At 40.3% G+C, this 24,239-nt stretch overlaps 1 protein-coding gene across 2 annotated transcripts in view; it reads right to left on the bottom strand.

Annotated features, from left to right (window-relative positions):
* The window catches only part of KCMF1 (potassium channel modulatory factor 1), a 78,888-nt gene that overhangs the window by 32,793 nt on the left and 21,856 nt on the right, over positions 1-24,239 (bottom strand). For both annotated transcript variants that reach the window (XM_042246027.2, XM_027966725.3), the window contains exon 2: positions 356-523. In XM_042246027.2, the coding sequence (XP_042101961.1) occupies positions 356-523 (168 nt within the window). The remainder of the gene's footprint in view (positions 1-355; positions 524-24,239) is intronic.

The following is a 24,239-nucleotide window of genomic DNA, read 5'->3' as shown; positions in this document are numbered from 1 at the left end:
TTTTCTTATGCACTGACAGTGCCTTCTAATCAACTGTACAAATAATCTGCTTCCTGATCACTACAGTATGAGATTTCTGTACTGTTAGCAAGAACAGTCAATTTAAACTTCACTCCTTCTTTACCGAGGCACTGTTTCATTTCACACTTTGCCAGGTGTATTTATTTCTGAATGGCTTTCATAAGCAAACTATAAGAGAAAAAATTACTTAGAATAAAAAGTAAGATTTGTGTTATTTTTAATGAATTTGGAGCCTCATTATGCAATGGGGATCGTTTTAGAACGTTTTGCCTTTACTTCTTCATACTCGTATACAAAGTTCTAAACGATAATTCACTAAACTTTAAATACGTACCAAAATCTACCCTTGTTAATATGCACTGCATTGGGTGGTCAGTTGTATGCCTTGTTGTTGTTGCACCACTTTCATAACAAGATGCACAAAGATCGTAATCGTAGCAAATTAAACACTTGTATCTGCGACCTCGAAAATTTCCTTTTAAACATGCATCACAGCTGACACCTATAAAAAAAGAAATATCATTAATTAGCAGCTGTAAAAGGCCACTCTTCATTTCATTTTTATAAATAAAAAGATGCACATACAACCCCAGATTTCTTTTCCAAAATGACTGAAAACAACAATGTAAAATAATATAGGAATTTCTGTTCCCTCGATTTACACTTCTCATGGAAGTAACTTAAAATGTTTAACAAAATGTAAGAAAACTTTTAAAATGTTTTGATGAACTAGCAAGAGGGCAACAGTCGAGTGAAAAGGAGTGAGTAACTGGCCTCACTCAGGGAGGTGGGCAGCTACTTGGGAAAGTCTGAGCTTACGTGTTCACAGCACTGCATGACAAAGCACAGGTAGCAAAGACCTGCCAGGCTTGCCACGGTGGGGTCTGAACAGGCAATTCCTCATAAAGGTGAGACCCTAATACACCCTCACTATATGTGTGAGCTAGCAATCCTTAGGGGATTACAAAACTTGCCCCTTGAAATCCCCTCTGCACAAAACACCACCACCACCACCACCACCCTAAAAAGTTATAACTATCAGTACAAACCAGTCCAGATTTCACATAAGTGAAAAATCCAAATTCAGACTTCCAAATGGTTCTAGGTCAAGAATTTAGAATAGTCCTAAATAAGCACCGGCACCAAGCATCAGACAAATAAAATTTCAAGGAATGACAGTTCATGCACAAAATACCAACAAAAGCTTAGATACCACCAGAAAGAAGTTTGTAAGAATAAGCAGCAGAATCAGAATGGCAAAGAGTTGATAGCAGAACTGAATATCAAATACTAACAGTTTAAAACAATAAAAGAGGAGCTTAAAAAGAGGCAACCAACATATTTGAAAATGTACCAAATATCTCAATATGCAAAATTTGAAACTTAATGGGCAGGTATAATAGCAAGAAAGCCTTTTATTTACATGTGATATGCCTGTTTATATAGAAAACTCCTGCTAAATTATCAGAATTAAGTATTTTAAGCAAGGTAGCCAAACATAAACACCAATAAAATACTGATTGATTTTTCATTCCAAAAAAGACAAGTATATTTTAAAAATGCCATTTGAGTCTACTGATATGAGGTACTCATGTGCTGTGTGCTAAGTTGCTTCAGTCGTGTCTGACTCTTTGCGATCCCGTGGACTGTAGCACGCCAGGCTTCTCTGTTCATGGATTTCTCCAGGCAAGAGTACTGGAGTGGGTTGCCGTGTCCTCCTCCCATATGAGGTACCCAGATTAGTCAAATTCACAAAGAACGAAACAAGCCCCTCCCAAACCCAGAGCAGAACAGTAGTTAGCAGAGACTGGGTGGAAGGGGAGAGAGGGAGTACTGTTTATTGGGTTTCAGTCTGGGATAATGAAAAAATTCTGGAGATGGATAGTGGTGATAGCTGCACAACAATGTGAAAGTACTAATTCCACGCACTTAACTATATGCTAATGGGTTAAAACGACAGAGTTTACGTTGTGCTTATTTTACCACAATAAAAAAATTACATCATTTGTAGTAGTATTTCTGAAAAGTGCCTATGAATAAACCTAACCAAAGATACGCAGCCCTTTATGAAATAAATTAGTAAAAATGTGTTCAAAGACATTAAATAGATTTTAAAAAATAAAAACACCAGGTTCACTGACTAGAAGGTTCAACATAATAAAATACCAATTCTCCCCAAACTGATCAGTGGATTTAGTACAATTCTAATAAAAAGACAATCACAAAAGAATTTTTTGTGGAACATAAACTGACTCAAATCTTTACACAATTTGCAAAGGGTCAAAAATAGCCAAGCCATTCCTGAAGAGGTAACAAGATGGAGGGATTTGCTTAACATAGCAAGAGCTATTATAAAGCTACGGTAATTTAGATAGTAGGATACTGGCTTAGAGACAGACAAACTGACCAAAGCAACAGAACAGAAAACCCTTAAACTGGTGCTCAAATGGTAAAGAATCTGCCTGCAATGCAGGAGACCCAGATTTGACCCCTGGGTAGGGAAGATCCCCTGGAGGCAGGAATGGCAACCCATGCCAGTATTCTTTAGGATTGACTGGTTGGATTTTCTCAAAGTCCAAGAGACTCTCAAGAGTCTTCTCCAACACCACAGTTCAAAAGCACCAATTCTTTGGCGTTCAGCTTTCTTTATGGTCCAACCCTCACATCCATACATGACTACTGGAAAAACCATAGCTTTGACTAGACGGACCTTTGTTGGCAAAGTCTATGCTTTTTAATATGCTGTCTAAGCTGGTCAGCTTTTCTTCCACAGAGCAAGTGTCTTTAAATTTCATGGCTGCAGTCACCATCTGCAGTGATTTTGGAGCCCAAGAAAATAAAGTCTGTCACTGTTTCCCCATCTATTTGCCATGAAATGATGGGACCAGATGCCATGATCTTAGTTTTCTGAATGTTGAGTTTTAAGCCAACTTTTCACTCTCCTCTTTCACTTTCATCAAGAGAATCTTTAGTTCTTCGCTTTCTGCCATAAGGGTGGTGTCATCTGCATATCTGAGGTTATTGATATTTCTCCCGGCAGTCTTGATTCCAGCTTGTGCTTCATCCAGCCCGGCATTTCACATGATGTACTCTGCATATGAGTTAAATAAACAAGGTGACAATACACACCCTTGATGTACTCCTTTCCCAGTTTGGAACCGTTCTGTTGTTCCATGTCCAGTTCTAACTGTTGCTTCTTGACCTGCATACAGATTTCTCAGGAGGCAGGTCCGGTGGTCTGGTATTCCCACCTCTTGAAGAATTTTCCACAGTTTGTTGTGATCCACACAGTCAAAGGCTTTGGTGTAGTTAATAAAGCAGACGTAGATGCTTTTCTGGAACTCTCTTGCTTTTTCAATGATCCAATGGATGTTGGCAATTTGATCTCTGGTTCCTCTGCCTTTTCTAAATCCAGCGTGAACATCTGGAAGTTCACGGTTCACGTACTGTTGAAGCCTGGCTTGAAGAATTTTGAGCATTACTTTGCTCGCATGCGAGATGAGTGCAATTATGCAGTAGTTTCAACATTATTTGGCATTGCCTTTTTTTGGCATTGGAATGAATTCCACTGACCTTTTCCAGTCCTGTAGCCACTGCTGAGTTTTCCAAATTTGCTGGCATATTTAGTGCAGCGCTTTCACAGCATCATCTTTTAGGATTTAAAATGGCTCAATTGGAATTCTATCACCTCCACTAGCTTTGTTTGTAGTGATGCTTCCTATGAACCAGTCAATCCTAGAGGTAATCAGTCCTGAATATTCACTGGAAGGACTGATGCTGAAGCTGAACCTCCAATACTTTGGCCAGCTGACTGATTGGAAGAGATCATGATGCTGGGAAAGATTAAAGGCAAGAGGAGAAGGGGATGACAGAGGACGAGATGGTTGGATGGCATCACCGACTCAATGGACATGAGTTTGAGCAAGCTCCGAGAATTGGTGATAGACAGGGAAGCCTGGTGTGCTGCAGTCCACGGGGTCGGAAAGAGTTGGATATGAATGAGTGACTGAACTGAACTGAACCAGTATTTTTGCCTGGAAAACCCCATGCACAGAGGAGCCTGACAGGCTACAGTCCAAGGGGTCACAGAGCTGGATATGACTGAGTGACTAACACACACACAAACAGATGCAGACATGTTGAAATCTGTGTCACAACAGTAAGGTCACTAGAGATCAGTGAGGAAAAGAGGGAGTAGACAGTAAATGGTACTAAGACAGGTGATCTCCCTGCCATATACGGGGACAACAGAGTTGGATCTCACCCACAGATTCCACACACAGGAATCAATTCCATCCACAGATTCCACACACAGGAATCAAATCCAGATGGTTTAAAGACAAGTGTGAAAGAGAAGTGAGAAAAATCTCTGAAGACAATATAGGGGAATATTTTTATAAACCCAGAGTAAGAAACCATTTTCTTAACACACACACACAGGGCCCAATAAAGGGACACATTCAACCACATAAAAATTATGACTTTTCCTTCACTTTTGATATCCTGAAAGTGAAGTAAAAGTGAAGTCGCTCAGTTGTGTCCGACTCTTAGCGACCCCGTGGACTGTAGCCCAACGGGCTCCTCCATCCATGGAATTCTCAAGGCAAGAATACCGGAGTGTGTTCCCATTTAATATCCTAGAGTGATGGAAAAGACAAGGCCCGGAATCTGACGACAAATAAAACATACACGACAGACAAGAGTTAGCTATACAGGATACACTAAGGAACTCAAACATTTCAGGAAGAAAATGACCAACATCCAATAGGGAAATGGGCAAAGACTTCAATGGGCGCTATAAAGAACAGCAAACAAAACTGACCAATAGATACATGAAACGATGTTCAATCTCATTAGTCATCAAAGAAGTGCAAATAAAAACACCATGAGCCATTATTTTACATCGACTGACTGCAAAATCCTAGAAGCCTCTGGATATCAAGTGCTAGTGAAGACTAGGAGCAACAGACACGCTTCTATGTCACTGCTGGGGACATCTGTCAGCAAAACCATTTTGCAAATTTTATTCACATTCTAGTCAAGTTAAACATGTACAATTACTATGTCTCTGCAATTCAATTCAAATCAATTCCCTGGGCCATCTTTTGCCCAGGAGCATCGGAAGAATGTAAAAGAATTTTCACAGTGGTTTTTTTAATTGAATAAAAACGCTGTTAACAACCCAAAGGCCCATCAGACAGTCCATTATGGAATGAATTAAAAGATAATAGGGACTTCCCTGGTGGTCCAGTAGGTAAGACTCCAACCTCCCAATGCAGGGGATCTGGTTCATCCCTGGTCAAGGAACTAGATCTGGTATGTCCCAACTAAGATGCCTGCTTGCCAAAAGGGAGATTCTGCGAGCTGTAAAGTAGACCCAGTGCAGCCAAAATAAATAAATATTAGAAAAAAAAAAAACAAAACACAACAATGAATGATAGCCTAAAACAGGGGGTGAAGACAGGCATAAAATCAAACTAAGTTCTAAAACAAGTTAGAAGATACATGCCATGGAGGAAAAGAAGTAAAAAAGGATAAACAGTATGGACAAAGAAAGCTCACTGAAAAGGATGATGAGCAAAAAGATGGACTACTTCAAAATTTGCCTATTCAAAGCAGCCTCCAAGCATGACAATGCACAACACTGAAGATACTGAAAAGGGGTAAGTACCTATTTATTTAGATTCACAAATGAAAGTTTAATTTAACAGGATATAGTAACTTTGCCAAATAAAATGTAGTGTGAACTAAGCTACACCTCTTTAGGGTGCCAGAAAGGTAAGCTCAGGTTTGAACACTAACTTTTTGGAGTGTCCACCCCATCTGACAGAAAGGCTTCCCAGGTGGCGTTAACCTTTCTGTCTGTGTGGAGAATTAAGAGACATGACTTTGATTCCTGGGGTGGGAAGATCCCCCGGAGGAGGGCATGGCAACCCACTCTAGTATTCTTGCCTGGGAATCCCATGGACAGAGGACCTTGGCAGGCTATGGTCCATGGGGTCCCAAAGAGTTGGACATGACCAAAGGGAGTTAGTATGCATGCATACTGCACAGAGCAAATGAAACCTAACATTTTTTAAATCCAGGAGACCTCAGTGCTATCATCTAGTGGTCCTACAGCCTTGGCTCTTAAGGTGATATTTTAATTGACAACATTTGAACTCTTGTTTCTATTATGATACTTTTTCTATAGGAATTTTGGTTTTCAGCGTTGTAAATATTTCTTTTCAATATCACCAGAAGCAGTTTCATTCTTCCTATCAAGGAAATGATCATTCTACATATGCCACATGTATGTTCTGTTTCAGATTTCCTGAGCCTCTTGGTACAGGTGGAACACTGTTATTAACCAAGGAACTGTGCAATGAAGAGTTGGCTTATTTTCCCTGTTAGGGTAGACAGGAAGGGAGCAAATTTTGTTAGTCTGTGTTATACAAGTGATTTCTGACAGATATACTTAAAAGAGATTCTGTTCTGAGTGAGAAATCTGGGGTCCTTTTCTAAGCTAAACGAGATTTAGTCATTTCAGGTGGGGGCAGAGAGAGAGAGGATTGCTACTGAGAAACTGTAGCAAGCCTATGCATGCTTCTTCCATGCTTTTTAGAGACTCTGAGCCTGGCGTGCTGCAGTCCACAGGGTTGCAAAGAGTCAGATGCCAGTGAGCGACTGACTGAATGAACTGTACTGAGCTACTATCGAGAGAGGTGGTATGGAATCTTCTCTCAAGTCAGATACTGTCTAAAGCTTGTGATGACAAATTAGACGTGTTAAACTGGCAGAGCTATTACAATGAGAAGAAGTAGCAGGATATAAGGAAAACTATATGTAAGGAAATATTTTTACTTCCCTGACTTCTTATTCATATTACACTCATCACCAAAACACATCCCATATAGTATACTTGCCACCATGGATAATTACAGTTACTTTTACTTGTATTTTGAGAAACCCTGCTGAGAATTTACCTAACATAACATTTAATGGTCTGACTGAAATATATATTTTTGTTTAAAATAGTGATCTTGAATCACAAAAGTTGTTAAATGTCTTTCAGTGTTTAAGAAGTTAAAAAATATACTTTGGGGGTGGGGGTGGGATGGGGCAGGAGGCTTGGAGGATGTTAGTTTCCCAACCAGTGATAGAACCCAGGCCCATGGCAATGAAACCACCAGGTTCTAACCCTGGACTGCCAGGGAATTCCCAGAAAACATACATTTTCAAAATGACTCAAAACTAGTAGTTTAAAAAAAAAAGAATTCCATTTCTTTAACGGTGGTTTTTGTTCGTGCTTTGGGGGGCTGTATCGAGTCTTCACTGCTGAGCAGGCTTTTTCTCTAGTTGCAGGGCACGGGGTTCTCACTGCAGCGGGTTTTCTCGCTGCGGAGCACAGGTTCTAGGTGCACAGGCTTCTTCTAGTTGCAGCATAAGGGCTCACTAGTCGCGGCTCCCAGGCTCTAGAGCGCAAGCGCAATAGTTGCAGCACATGGGCTTAGCTGCTCCCCAGTATGTGGGATCTCCTGGATCAAGGACCGAACCCGTGTCTCCTGTGTTGGCAGGTGGATTCTTTATCACTGAGCCACCAGGGAAACCTGAACCCCAGTTCCTTGAAGGGCTAACAGTTATTTAATGTTAAAAAGCTGAAGGCAACTAGATGGTGGTACTGCCATTCTCCAGGCAAGAATACTGCAGTGGGTTGCCATTTCCTTCTCCAGGGAACTCTATACAATATACATCCTGCAAAAACTGAGTTAACCAAATAATAAAATATGTAAGTCATCCTTGAATAATCTGGCTTTAGCCATACCATCATAAACAAATTCAGACAATTATTACTTCGTAAAATGGAAACAAGCACAAACTACATCTTTTTAAAAAACATTTTACTTTAAGTACAGTTGATTTACACTGTTGTATTAATTTCTGCTATATAGAAAAGTGATTCAGTTATACGTGTGCATAGTCTTTCCTATTCTTTTCCAGTATGGTTTATCACAGGATATTGAGTGTAGTTCTCTGTGATGTACAGGAGGACCTTGCTGTTTATTCATCCTATATATAACAGTTTACACCTGCTAATCCCAAACTCCCAATCCTTCCCTTCCCCAGCCCCCTCCCCAATGGCAACTACAAATCTGTTCTCTGTCTCTGCGAGTCTATTTCTGTTTTGCAGGTAAGTTCATCTGTGTCATGTTTTAGATTCCACATATAAACAATATCATATTGTCTTTCTCTGATGTACTCCACTTAGTATGATAATCTCTAGGTCTATCCATGTTGCTGCAAATGACATTACTTCAGTCTTTTTCATGGCTGAGTAATATTCCATTATATACAAACACGGACACACACACCATGTCTACACCTGCACAAGCCACATCTTAAAGTTATGGTAGGATATTTGTGATTCCCCACCTGATCAAGTTCACCTAATAGGACTTTTCCAGTGGTTAAGACTCCATGCTCCCAATGCAGAATACACAAGTTCGATCACTGGTTGGGGAACTAAGATCCCACCATGCTGCGTTGCACAGCCAAAAAAAAAAATGCTGGGAAACATAGCTTAACCTCAATTTCGACACTGCCATATGTGAAAGTTACATAAAAACAATGGTGTATATTTGATAACCCCTACTATAAAAGGTGTATCTAAACACATTCATATCCTCAACACTTATATTTAGCAGTTCTGTAAAATAAATACATAAAACCTATGAACTAAAATTAAAGGAAAAAATCCCCTCTAGTGGGAACAGATATTCAAAAAGCCACTGAAATAATACATAAAGTCTTCTCTTTTTCTAATGTTCTAAAATAAAGGCCTATTACTTATAAACATGTGCATTACACATACATTTATTTATCTTTTAAAAGAAACACCCAGAGGTTGACATAGCTTTTCCTTAACAGAGAGGCAGTGTGAAGAGAAGGTTGATAAAGGGAAAGCCACCTGTCAAGATAAATAGTGAAAGAACACAACGGGAAGAGACTGTACCCCTAATCTGAAGCCCTGGGATTATTCAGCATTTGCCACTGACAAGCTATCCTGACTGCCAGATACCATGCAATCTGGAGTGAAGGTCCTCCTTTTATTCTAGTCAAGTATCTCTTCAGGGCCTATGGATGTTTAAATAAGTGTGCCTTTTAAAAAATGAATGTGTGTGTGTGTGTGTGTGTTATATTGTGCGTGTGTGTGTGATATGTTATATTCCCAGAGGTTCTTTGCATTTAGATGGTTGAAAAATCATGCAATCTTTTGAAAAGGTTCTTAACTGAACATAGAAGCAAATAAAGAAATGAACTATGGTAACTCAGTGAAAAGCACTAGCAGCCAGAATTAAAGACAATGATCAAGGGATATTACTAGAAATAAAACCGCTGGAACCTAAGACAAATTTTATAATGCTTCCCAAGCTGGGAGCCTAGTTCAGGAGCAGAAAGCTTTTCCCCTTCTATTAAAGAAGTACAGGGGGAAATATACTCAATCATGCATTGCAAAGGTAAAGTAACTCAAGGAGTTCTTTTTGAAGACAAAAACACACAAAAACCCTACTTATTTTTAGACTTAGGAACAGAATCTTCCCCTGCCAATTAAATATACACATAACTCTATATATGTTTATTAAAAAAAAAAAACTACGCCTTATGACAAAGGGAAACTCAAAAGGAGAGAAAATTGGGTAGACAGACCCATACAAATACACCATTCAAGAAAAGACCTATAGTTAAAGGGATTCCAGGGGCAGAGAAAAAGAGGTAAATAGATTGTGCAGTGTGTTCTTAACACTTAGCAGACTTGCTTGAACCTGTGATACATTTACCTGGCTGAGCATTTAAAACAACCTTTTCTGTACTGGGATTTAGCTTTCTTTTACTTTATTGTTTTCAAGTGGAATTCCATGAGTGTGGTGACATGTCACAACAAGGAGCATCCATCTATCCTTCCATTATGTATAAAATATAGCAGTGAATAAAGGCCTGTGCCACACAGAGCTAATACTCTAGTGGTAGCCCAGAGAATCTTCTTCATTACTGCATTAATTTTCACATCAAAGTCATGAGGTAGCTGGAAATTATGATAAAATTTCTTTCATGGTTATGGACGATTCAAAGCTAGTTCATATCTGCCCAACAAACCAGACAGAAAGGCAGGAACTGGACACTGTATTTAAGACATTCCTTCCTTATGCATTCTGTCAAAGAGGGAAGTTTAATTCATTTCTAAAAGTTTTTAGTGCAGCAGAATTTGCTCCATTTTGGAACAACTGGATGTTTTGCTTAGTTTTAAAGACCTGTTCCATGCTCTTATTTCATAGAAATACAATACTGGCCTGGGAACAGAAACACATCTTAGTAACAATGAACGTGCTCATGAGCAAGCTTAGTAAGGAATAGTCTTTCAGAACCCCTTATCTGGAAATAGAGAAGCTTCAATCTACTATTATACTCAGCCATGATTAGAGCTATTTTCTGACTCACACATAAAATGAAGGAAGAAGAGGTGTGTAAGGAATGCCTGGGACAATGTAGGAATTCAGTGGGTATCTGCTGAATGAATGAAGTGGATGAAAAGAAAAAGGGACATTCTCCCAGAGTAATTAGATAAGAGCTCAAAAGAGAGAAGGGAAACAGGGATTAATGTGTGTCCATAATAGACTTTTTGATGTAAGAATGACTCAATGATGAAAGTAGTCGGGGGAAAGAAGGGATTGAACAACAGGTACTTGTTTCCCCTAGAAGAAAAGAAAATTAAGTCAGTAAAAATGCTGTGCCAAATACTTCTAAGCATGAGCCCCCATTCGGCAGCATCGGCCCAGAAGACTTGGCTGCCAGCCATATAAACAACGAGGTTGTTCTTCAGAAACACATTTTTTGTCAGCCACAATTTTGCGTTGACAATTTCACATGTAAAAGCTGAAAATAAAGCCTCCAGTAGTTTGAAATATGTGTGCATCTTTATTTAAGTTGCTTGAAACAATGCACATTAATCAGAATCACTGCCGTTTCTTTGTGACCCTATGGACTGTAGCCCACCAAGCTCCTCTGTTCATGGGATTCCCCAGACAGGAACACAGAGTGGATTGCCACGCCCTCCTCCAGGGGATCTTCCCAACCTAGAGATGAAACCTGAGTCTCTTAACGTCTTCTTTATTAGCAGGTGGGTTCTTTACCACTAGGTGCTGCTGCTACTGCTAAGTCACTTCACTCGTGTCCGACTCTGTGCAACTCCACAGATGGCAGCCCACCAGGCTCCCCCGTCCCTGGGATTCTCCAGGCAAGAACACTGGAGTGGGTTGCCATTTCCTTCTCCAATGCATGAAAGGGAAAAGTGAAGTTGCTCAGTCGTGTCCGACCCTCAGTGACCCATGGACTGCAGCCTTCCAGGCTCCTCCGTCCATGGGATTTTCCAGGCAAGAGTACTGGAGTGGGATGCCATTGCCTTCTCCGTTACCACTAGCACCACCTGTAAAAAATATATTACGTTTCAAACTGATTGAGGCCGGTCTGAAAAATTAAACCCTTTAAATGGGTATAAAATGCCACTGGAGACTCTCCTTCAGATCATCTCCACCTAGCTTTGATCTTTCACTAACCAATTAGTGTTTAACTGAACTTGATGCCTGAGGCACCTGGAAAGGGCTTGTCACTGAACAGTTGTTCTTTTACATGTGAGTAAACTGAGGTCCACAAGCACTAAGTGACCTGCTCCAAAGGCAAACAGTCATGAAGTGACAAACTGAGCCTCTGATAACAGTAAATCTGTTATTTGTGTATCTGTTTCAGAAGTAGATGTCTTCAGAACTTTTTATTTACTATGGCACAGAGATACACATTTAATATTATGTTTATTGTTCTCTTAATTCTTTATTTTCTAAGAGAGCTTAATTCTACCAATCATATAACTTCTCTAAAATGAAACTCTGAGCTTGAGGAATTACTTTCAAGGTAGGTGTTAATAGATATTTGCTTATTTATTTCCAGAGGTTGATAATCAATCAAACACAGCTCTACCTGAAGTCACTAATTTATAAGTTCTTATTCTAGAGTACTATTCTCTTAACTTTTTGAAAACCCATGTCATATACTGGTAAATACTTGAAAACATTACTATCTCCTTTGTTTAAAATTTCAGTAAGCAAGAAACATGTCAGGCCTCACTCTTTCAAATCACAGCATAATATCAATATGATTCTCAAATATATAATTTATTTTTAATTTTGTTTTTGTCAAATGTATAAGGAAATACACATATATACATCTTCAGACAAGGGAATCAACAGCCTATCACACATGACATCATTGCATAACGAAAGTCTAGAATATTGCATAATGAAATTCTAGAATATTGTGCTCCAACAAATTGCTATTATCACGTGTTAAGTCTGTACAAAAACAGGCTGTAAAAGGATATATACCACATGGAAGCACTTATGTAAGTTTTAAACTATACAACACAATGCTCTATAGTTACAGTGTATGGACACATACTTATGTAGAAAGCATGCTGAAATGTGGATGGAAAGGATACACACCAACTCCCAAGAAACAATGACATCTGGGAGGTAGGGAGAAAAAGGAAAGAAACAATGGAATCAAGAAAGAGCACAAAGTGGAAGCTGTCCACATCAGCACTTTCTATATGTTTTCAATGTTTCATTAAGAAAAAACCCACCATAACCTAATGTAGACAAAACTCCACCATCCCATCTCAACTTGTACAGGAGCATAGAAGGTGTCAGGATGGTTGGTTTTACACTGAGGTATAAATGGGTAAAACAGTTGACTCAGTGCAATTACAGAATACAACTAGTGTCTTTTTGGCCCCAGAGATGGATTCTGTATCCCATACGTGTTAATTTTTGCTGAAGTATAAACTCATCACTGAGTTTCAAGCCAAGTGTTCACAGAATGACTTCTCCCAAGCACAGTGCATCATCTGGGCATGCTGGACCCCACACAGACAACACGGAAAGCCTACTAGAGGGCAGTGACAACGAGGCAAGCTGCCATTCAGAAAGCCTTCCTGTCACACACAGTACAAGGAGCAGTAGGGGACTCTCTGCCTTTCCTGGAAAGACAGACTACACATATTTGCTAGAGAGAAGAATGTCACAACTAAAGGGTGAGACATGCTTAATGGGATTTGTGCCCCCCGCCTTGGGTAAAACAGTTTAAACCCTTTAAATCTGATTTTCTGCAACTGTTTTAGGGTAAGCTTGAGGAATTACTAGAAAACCACTAGATGAATAGGGAGGGAGCAGAAAACATACTACTTAATGGTTATTTGAGCTAGAAATGTCTGCATACTTATTTGTGATAAATTCCCAGTCTGTATGTGTCAGCTCTACTAGAGTGTAAAGGATTTGTCCTCCATGGATATTAGGAGATAATTTCACATTAAATTACCATAACAACATTATCTCAATGAACATAAGTTTCTGAGCACCTACAGTACTCATTTAGTGCCTGAAGTTTAAAAGGGAAGACAAGTAAACAGGCAATTAAAATACAGTATGAAGAGTGAGTGGCAGAGAACTTTGGGAACACATCAACAGATAAGAGCAACACAAGATGACCTGTTCTGGTGAGAGGGTCCAACAGAGCCCCATCGTCAGCAGCACCCTGACACAAGGCTCATGGCAGGCAGGCCCTGAGCACCTTGTCCTCAAAACGCCAAGGAACAACTTCAGGTCCCTTTGTTCCACGTTTCTTCCACGCAGAGCAGTTACTCTAAATCCATTCTCAGAAACCCATGCATAGCTTAAGACAAGAATCAAGTCACTGCCTCCTCTGTTCTTGGTGGACCAATTTCAAACCTAATAGGTCTTCAAAAATCCTGCCTTCAACTGTTAGGTTATGATTATGTCTGCTCTAGTTCCTTCACTGATTTTGAACCCAAGGGACCTATAACAGATAGGAAACTCTGGAGCGGACTAGGCATAATGCAAAGTCAGAGACTGCTCTGGCAATAGAAGGGAAGCAGCTTATGCCTGGCTTAGAACACACACTAGCCTAACTTTGGATCTGAGGCGGTGATGAGACAGGAAAGATACTATAAACTGTTAGGCTGATCTTTGGGAGATTTCTTTTGAGAGAGGACATGTCTTTCTGTTATGGAGAGTGATACACAACCGTATGGAACAGAAGACAGAAAAGGACTAAGCATAAAAGCAAATGAGAACAATAAGCAGTGCCTGCACAGTTTGAAGCAGCTCTCTAGGAAACCAAGTTAACTATTACTCAAAGTACCCAAAACTAAAAAACCAAACACTGGCTTTACCATAGATTTTTTTTGGCTGTGCCGTGCTGCTCATGGCATTTTAGTTCCCTGACCAGGGATAGAACCCAGGCCCTCGGCAGTGAGACAGCATTATCACTGGACCACTAGAAAACTCCCTCACAAATATTCATGTTTCTTCTTCCCTCCACTTGTGAACATTTTTAGCCGTGGTTCTGAGCATGACTCTGGTAGGGCAACATTCAGAAGATGTACCCAGATGACAATATACCCATAATGACTTGAAAATACAACACTCAAAAGAACGGTTCCTCCACTTAAAAAGGATGGCAATAAGGCATAGCCTTACAAGCTAAAAACTCAAGTGCAAACTTCAAGAGGATGTAAATAAATAACTTTATCAGCAAGGATGTGAATCCTGCCTGAAACTACTTAACTGGTCTTTGCTTTCCTCATTAACCAGAAGAAAAAAAGCACATACCAATCTCTGTATTGCAGGATTGTAACAAGCACGTGAGGGTTAACTTCTCTTCCCCTCCTTCACATTCCAGAGTTATGTGAAGTAGAATAGGCTGCTGGTCAGTACTACTGCTTCTCAGCTCCAAGCCTCCCCTTCTATATTGTTTCCTACAATGCTGGCCCAGGAGGTTGTCCTCGATGGGGTCATTTTGCTCCCCCAGGGGATATCTGGCCACATATGGAAACATTTGGGTGTGGGGTGTGTACTAGAATCAAGTGGGTAAAGGCCAGGGATGTTACTAAACATCCTATGAAGCACGAGACAGCCACCTGGCCCAAGATGTAATGGTGCTGAGGCTGAGGAACAATGGTCTAGGGTCTGGGGTCTGCAACGTTCATATCCCCTTGGCAGCTGGCTCCTGGTTTACATCTGCCAATGGGAGGTTCGAGAGGGAGACAGAGTATTCCTCCACCAGCAGAGGGGTTCTAGCATCAATCGCTCTGGCGTTCTCATCACCAACCAGCTATATCCCCAGACGCCAAGTACCAACTGTGCTGGGGTAGGCCCAGGGAAGCAGGAGTCTCTGAACTCTTAAAATTCTAGTACCCCGATCTTTTTCTTTTTCGCAATGACAGAAATATCTGTTTATCTGTACTGCCCAATATAACAGCCACCAGGCTCTGTAAAATCTGTAAAAATCCCTTGTCAGCTTACAGAGCATAGAAGCTGTGCTGGTCCAGCAGCTACAAGCCTACCAGGCAACCAGATCTGGTTTCCAAATAGCATTCTCCACTGGATGGATGGAGGAACTAGAGGTCCTTGGAGAAAAGGATGACTCCAGAGGAATTACAGCAGGGCAAGCTCATAAGGAGGCTATAATGTCTAGTTCTAGAATGAATGATCCAGGAAAAATGATGGAGACATGTCAAAGGACACAGAAGAAACCTGAATGAGGTTTCCATGGTTCAAATCTGGGACAATTTGAGCATCAAAATCAATAATAAAGAAAAATAATGCCCACTTTCAAGTACAGAAATCCATGTGTCCATACTGATATAAATGAATAAAAAAAAAGGAGAAAGAAAAAATTTCCATGTAGTAGATACATCAACTAGAACTTACATTCCAACTCCAAGATCATCAGCTCTGGACCTGAACTGTCCAGTATATGCTAGCCACTAGCCACATGTGATCATTTAAATGTGATTTGTTAAAATCAAATAAAGACAATTTCCTGGTGGTCCAGTGCTTAGGGATCCACACTTCCACTGTAGGGGGTGCAGGTGTGATCCCTCATTGGGGAACAAAGATCTTGCAAGCTGCGCAGCACGGCCAAAACAAACAATAATAATAAAATTCAGTTCCACACTGAATTCCACAGCCTTATTTCAAGGTTTCACACAGTGCACTGGACAATCTATTTGAGACTGAGCTGTAATTTTGTGACAATAAGGTCTAGAACAGATAAGGTAAGACCTAATTTTGTTCATTTCTGAAAATCAAATTTAGTATTGGAATTTTTTATTCATTTAATTGGAGGCTAATTACAATATTATGGTGGTTTTGCCATACATTGAATCAGCCACAGGTGTACATGTGTCCCCCTCCCACCCTGTCCCAAACCTCCCCCCCAACCCATCCCTCTGGGTCATCCTAGGGCACTGGCTTTGAGCGCCCTGTCTCATGCATCGAACCTAGACTGATGATCTGTTTCACATATGGCCATATACGTGTTTCAATGCTATTCTCCCAAGTCATCCCACCCTTGCATTCTCCCACAGAGTCCAAAAGTCTGTTCTTTCTATCTGTATCTCTTTTGCTATCGTGCACATGGTGTCATCGTTACCATCTTTCTAAATTCCATATGTATGCATTAATATACTGTACTGGTGTTTTACTTTCTGACTTACTTTGCTCTGTATAATAGGCTCCAGTTTCATCCACCTCATTAGAACTGACTCAAATGTGTTCTTTTCAAGAGCTGAGAAATATTCCATTGTGTATATGTACCACAGCTTTCTTATCCATTCATCTGCTGATGGACATCTAGGTTGCTTCCATGTCCTGGCTATTATAAACAGTGCTGCGATGAACACTAGGGTACACATGTCTCTCCGGTTTTCTCAGTGTGTATGCCCAGCTGTGGGATTGCTGGGTCGTATGGCAGTTTAATTCCAGTTTTTAAAGGAATCTCCACACTGTTCTCCATAGTGGCTGTACTAGTGTGCATTCCCACCAACAGTGTAAGAGGGTTCCCTCTTCTCCACACCCTCTCCAGCATTCATTGTAGACTTTTTGATAGCAGCCATTCTGACCGGTGTGAGATGGTACCTCACTGTGGTTTTGATTTGCATTTCTCTGATAATGAGTGATGCTGAGCATCTTTTCATCTGTTTCTTAGCCATCTGTTATGTTTTCTTTGGAGAAATGTCTGTTTAATTCTTTGGCACATTTTTTGATTGGGTTGTTTATTTTTCTGGTACTGAGCTACATGAGCTGCTTGTATATTTTGGAGATTAATTCTTTGTCAGTTGTTTCATTTACTATTATTTTCTCCAATTCTGAAGGCTGTCTTTTCACCTTGCTTATAAAGACAATTTCATAAGGATAAGGAGAGTAAAAGTAAACAATAGCAACAAAAATTTGGAAGCTGGAAAGCAGATGGATGAGTGGCAACTGAGTCAGGAGGCTGGAAAAAGATGAACCCTCATAAAAAGGTAAAAGCAAAGGGTAAAAAGGAGAAAGCAAAGAAACCACCCAATATTCAATACAAATTCAACAAAGTGTCCAGGACTGGCAGTATCAGGTATTGCTGGAACTTGGGTTAGAGAAGAGAACTGTCTAAAGGTGAAAGATGTAAAAAGCTCTTCCAGAAGCAGTTAAATTTGTACATTGCCTTTCAGACATCCTCTACTTCAAGTGGAAACAAGAAGTTTACTCATTAAAGGGTAAAACAGGGCCTCTAACCTAGGGAACTCAAGGCACTGTTGACAAGATAGCAGTATACACAGTTTACTGAACAAAGAAGAGTTTGTGTTAAATCGTAACTAAATTATTCTCAGAAGGAGAAGGTGAAAAGAGAATAGAACATTAAAGGGAAGAAAACTGGAACTCCAGCGTCAATAGCCTGAAAGCAACCTTACACTTAAAGGAAGCAGAAAAAGAACAAACAAAAGACAAGTTAGTAGAAGAAACGGTATCATAAAGATGGAAGCAGAAATAAATGAGAGAGACTGAAAAAGAAAAACCAAAACAGAAAAAAGATCAATGAAACTAAGAGCTACTTGTTTTGAAAAGATAAACAAAATTGTTAAACTTTTAGCCAGACTCATCAAGGAAAAAAAAACCTAAATCAATAAAATTACAAATGAAAAAGAAGTTACAAGTAATGCCACAGAAATACAAAGGATCATAAGAGATTATTACAATTATACACCAAAAAATAGACAACTTAGAATAAATGGACCAATTCCTAGAAATGTACAACTGCAAAGACTGAATCAGGAAGAAGCAGAAAATATGAATAGACAAATCATCAGTAAAGAAATTGATTCAGTAATCGAAAAATTCCTAACAAACAAGTCCAGGACCAGAGAGCTTCATAGGTGATTTCTACCAAACATTAACAACTATCTTTCTCAACCTACTCAAAAAAAAAAAAAATAATAATAATAATTGGAAGAAATACTTTCGAATTCATTCTATAACCTTAGCATCACCCTGACACCAAAACCCGACAAAGATTATCACACAAAAAAGGAAATTACAGACCAATATTATTGATGAACAAAAATCCTCAACAAAACATTAGGAATCTAATCCAAAAATACATTAAAATAGCAGTCTACAATCTTTTTTGCACCAGGGACCATGGAAGACAATTTTTCCATGGATTGGGGGAAGGGAAACTGGGATGGTGCAGGTGGTAATGTGAGTGAAGGGGAGTGGCAGATGAAGCTGTGCTTGGCTCACCTGCCACTCACCTCCTCCCTTGTGGCTCAGTTCCTATTAGGCTGTGGACCACTGGTCTGCAGCCCAGGGTCTGGGGACTCCTGCATTAAAAGGATCATACACCATGATCAAACAGGATTTATCCCAGCGTTGCAAGGATCGTTCAATATCCACAAATTAATCAATGTGGAAAAAATCAATTAATCAATTGGAAAAAAAATGGCATGACCATCTCAATAGATACTGAAAAAGCTTTTGACAAAACTCAACATCCATTTATAATGAAAAAAAATCAAAAAAGTGGGTATATAGGGAACAAACATCAATATAATAAAGGCCATATAAGCATCATACTCAATGGTGAAAAGCGGAAAGCATTTCCTCTAAAATTAGGAACAAGACAAGAATGCCCACTCTCACCCACTCTCATCACTTTTATTCAGTACTGCACTGGAAGTCTAAGGACTCCAGGACTTCTCTGGCAGTACAGTGAATAAGAATCCACCTCCAATGCAGCTAGAACTGGACATGGAACAACAGACTGGTTCCAAATCAGAAAAGGAGTATGTCAAGGCTGAATATTGTCATCCTGCTTATTTAACTTCTATGCAGAGTACATCATGAGAAATGCTGGGCTGGATGAAGCACAAGCTGGAATCAAGACTGCTGGGAGAAATATCAATAACCTCAGATATGCAGATGACACCACCCTTATGGCAGAAAGTGAAGAAGAACTAAAGAGCCTCTTGATGAAAGTGGAAGAGAAGAGTGAAAAAGTTGGCTTAAAACTCAACGTTCAGAAAACTAAGATCATGGTATCCAGTCCCATCACTTCATGGCAAATAGATGGGGAAACAATGAAACTTTATTTTGGTGGGCCCCCAAATCACTGCAGATGTTGACTGTGGCCCTGAAATTAGAAGACACTTCTCCTTGGAAGAAAAGCTATGACCAACGTAGACAGCATATTAAAAATCAGAGACATTACTTTGCCAACAAAGGTCAGTCTAGTCAAAGCTATGGTTTCTCCAGTAATCATGTATGGATGTGAGAGTTGGACTATAAAGAAAGCTGAGCACCGAAGAACTGATACGTTTGAACTGTGGTGTTGGAGAAGACTCTTGAGAGTCTCTTGGACTGCAAGGAGATCCAACCAGTCAATCCTAAAGGAAATCAGTCCTGAATATTCATTGGAAGGACTGATGCTGAAGCTGAAATTCCAATACTTTGGCCACCTGATGTGAAGAACTGACTCACTGGAAAAGATCCTGATGCTGGGAAAGACTGAAGGCAGGAGGAGAAGGGGACAAGAGGATGAGATTGTTGGACGGCACCACCAACTCGATGGACATGAGTCTGAGTAAGCTCTGGGAGTTGGTGATGGACAGGGAAGTCTTGCGTGCTGCAGTCCATGGGCTCACAAAGAGTCAGACACGACTGAGGGATTGAACTGAACCAATGCAGGGGACATGGGTTTGATTGCTAGTCCGAGAAGATTCCACATGTTGAGAAGCAACGAAGCCCATGCACCACAACTACTGAACCTGTGCTCTAGAGCTTGGGAGCTGCAACTACTGAGCCTGCACGCTGCAATCACTGAAAGCCCCACGCCGAGAGCCTGTGCTCCACAACACAAGAAGCCACCACAATGAGAAACCTGTGCACTGCAACTGGAGAAAAGTCCACACCCAGCAACAAAGACCCAGCACAGCCATAAATAAATAAATAAATAATTTAAAAAATAGTATTCCAAATTGGAAAGGAAGAAGTAAAACTGTCACTCCTTGCAGATGACATGATACTATACACAGAAGAGCCTAAAGACACCTCTGAAAAACTACTATAACTCATCAGCGAATCTGTAAAGTTGCAGGACACCAAAAAAATCTCTGGCATTTCTATACACTAACAATCATCAGAAAGAGAAATTAAGAATACAGTGCTACTTAAAACCACATCTAAAAGAATACCGAGAAATCACTCTAACTAAGGAGGTAAAGGACATGTACTCAGAAAACTGTTACATGCTGATGGAATAAACTCAAGATACCAAAAACAGATGGAAAGATACACTGTGTTTATAGACTGGAAAAGTTAATATTGCTAAAATGACCACATTACCTAAGGCAATCTACAGATTCAATGCATTCCCTATCAATATACCACTGGCATTTTCTATAGACCCAGAGAAAATAATTCTAAAATATATATGTAAACACAAACTACCCTGAATAACCAAAACAATTTGAGGAAGAAAAGAACTGGATGAATCATGCTCCCTGACTTCAGACTGTACTACAAAGCCACAGTAATCTAAACAGTATAGTACTAGCACAAAAAACAGACACAAAGATCAATGCAACAGAATAGAGAGCTCAGAAACGAGCCCACACAAATACAGGAAATTAATCTATGACAAAGCAGGCAAAGATACACAATGGAGAAAAGACAGCTTCTTCAATAAATGGTGTTGGGAGAACTGGACAGTTACATGCAAAAGAATTAAATTACTTTCTCACACTATACACAGAAATAAATTCAAAATGGATTAAAGACTTAAATGTAAGACCTGAAGCCATAAAACTTCTACAAGAAAACACAGGCAGTAAGCTCTTTGACATTGGTCTTAATCTTATTTCTTATTGGTCTTTTCTTATTTCTTATGTCTCATCAAGCAGGAGAAACAAATGCAAAAGTAAACAAATGGGACTATACAAAATTAAAAAGCTTTTTTGCACAACAAAGAAAAGTATCAATATCACTGAACTTCCCTGGTGGCTCAGATGGTAAAGCGTCTGCCTATAATACAAGATACCTGGGTTCAATCCCTGGGTCAGGAAGACCTCCTAGAGAAGGAAATGGCAACCCACTCCAGTACTCTTGCCTGGAAAATCCCATGGACGGAGAAGACTGGTAGGCTACAGCCCATGAGGTCACAAAGAGTTGGACACGACTGAGCAACTTCACTTTCTTTCAATATCACTAAAACAAAAAAGGTGCCTAGGGAATGGGAGAAGATATTTGCAAATGACATATCCAACAAAGGGTTAATATCCAAAATATACCAAAACCTCATACAGCTCAACATCAAAACATTGTTTTTAGAAAAAAAGCCTTATTGAAACCTGAATAGATGTTTTCCCAAAGAAGATATACTGATGGCCAACAGGGACATGAAGAAAAACACTCAAATCACTAATCATCAGAGAGATGGAAATCAAAACCATAATGCTGCTGCTGCTAAGTCACTTCAGTCGTGTCTGACTCTGTGCGACCCCATAGACTGCAGCCCACCAGGCTCCCCTGTCCCTGGGATTCTCCAGGCAAGAACACTGGAGTGGGTTGCCATTTCCTTCTCCAATGCATGAAAGGAAAAGTGAAAGTCAAGTCACTCAGTCATGTACGACTCTTAATGACCCCATGGACTGCAGCCTACCAGGCTCCTCCGTCCATGGGATTTTCCAGGCAAGAGTACTGGAGTGGGGTGCCACTGCCTTCTCCGAAACCATAATGAGATCACCTCAAACCTGTCACTATGAGTATTATTAAAAGAGAAAAAATAACACAGCAAATAATAAGTGCTGGTGAGGATAGGGAGAAAAGTGAATCCTCATATGTTGTTGGTAAGAATGTAAATCGGTGCAGCCACTATGGAAAACAGTACGGAAATTCCTCAAAAAATTAAAATTAGAACTATCATACAATTCAGCAATTCCACTCCTGAGTATTTAGCTGAACAAAACAAAAACGCTAATGCGGAAGGAGGGCCTAGAGGTCACACACGATCAAGAATCAGATATGTGCAACAGGGACATTGGACTGTAAAAGGTAATGCACTAATGTCATCAAACTTCCAAAGGAAAAGAACTTCCACATTAAAATTACATACTTTGGAAAGTTGTCATTCAAGTATGAGGTGTTAACGATAGTGTCAACAGTATCTTCAAATTTGCTAAGTTTTAAAAATAATTGTTCCCAGTGAACCCTTCTTCAGAAACAATGAAGAGTAAGAGGAGGAAATAATGGGGGAAATCGAATCTAGGAAAACAGGAGATCTGAAATAAGAGAGAAGCAACTAAAATCACCAGGAAGGCGGTTAAGTGGGAACCCCAGAATGACAGCCATGCTGTAGCTGAGGACAGCTTGTCCACACCGGAGTGCTAACACTCAAGAGGCATGCACACTGAGTGGTCATCACCCAGATCCTGGGGCCAGAGTATTGTTTGTTTTACGCTGTTTACTGAAGTGAAACACCATTCAGAAATTACACAAATCATAAACACACAGCTTGGTTTTCACAGAGTGAACATAACCTGTGTAACCCACACCCAGATCAAGAAACAGAACAAGTCTCCCTCATGCTCCCTCTAGCAACCACCCCAAGTTACTATCCTGACATCTAACACCTTGGAATAATTCTCCCTGCTTCGTGTGTATATATATAAGCATGCGTACGTACACAGCAATACTTGCAGTGCTTTCACAGTCACTTGTGCACATCTGAGTTACCAATCGGCACATTCCTAGCTGAGCTCAGACGAGTGGCTGCTCTGCCTTCCTGCTTCAATTCATCCTGTAAACAAACATCCTTTTCATGGGCTATGCACTGTCATGCATTTCAACTTTCTGTACTGTTTATAGGTGACTGCACTGTTTAAAATGGCCCCAGATGAAGCACTGAAGTGCTGTCTAGTGTTTCTAAGCGCCACAAAACTGACAACATGTGTTAGATAAACTGTTTAGCCATGAGGTACAGTGCTGTTAGCTATGACTTCTATGTTTAAGAATCAACTGAATATTAAGTAAGGTGTCTTTCAACAGAAACACACAGAAAACAAGGTTTTGTATTGATCTGTTGATGCCAAGTGTGACCAAAGGCTCACAGGAACCCAGCCCTATACTGCCATTAGAAGCTCTGGTTCAGTGTTTGCTAATTTAGTGTTCACGGCAACTTTAGAGAATACAGCTATCAAGAATAACAAGAATCAACTACACAGAGAGAGAGAGAGAGAGACAATCATATATTTTTGCTTTTTGACATGAGGACAGAAGATGCCTTGGGAGTCTAGTCCAGGCTCTGCTGCTCCCCTGGAGTTGGCTGATTAAGTTCCTGCTCTCCCCTTCAAGAGGGAGGTTCAGCTGAGGACCCTCGCTTCACCCCCACGCTTCTGCTCTGACCTGCTCCTGAAAGCTGGGAGTTGACCAAGGGGAGCAGCTGTCCTCTGACCACATATCTGCTGGAGATCTATCTTGGTCCACATGAAGGCCCAGCCAAATACCCCGTGTGGTGGTCCTGGGCTTTCAAGGCTCACTCGTGATCTCGCCCAGTTGACTTCTGCAAAGGGTCTCTGGGAAGCTCTCAGGCAGGTAGAAGGCAGATGGAGCTCAGCTTCTGCTCTCCTACGAGCTTGCATCCAATGGTGCAAACTGCCCATTCCTCACAGAGTGCACTCTGAATCTGTCACCCTGTGCTTCGTAACTAAAGGCTACGCTGCTCAGATAGGAAGAGATTTACTGGGGGTAAAACTAAACAGGAAGGCAAAGGGTAGCCAAGAAGAAGGTACAGATAAG

The sequence above is a fragment of the Ovis aries genome, chromosome 3 (assembly GCF_016772045.2).
Source record: "Ovis aries strain OAR_USU_Benz2616 breed Rambouillet chromosome 3, ARS-UI_Ramb_v3.0, whole genome shotgun sequence".
NCBI classification, from domain to species: Eukaryota; Metazoa; Chordata; class Mammalia; order Artiodactyla; family Bovidae; genus Ovis; species Ovis aries.
This window is presented reverse-complemented; position numbering and strand designations above follow the sequence as displayed.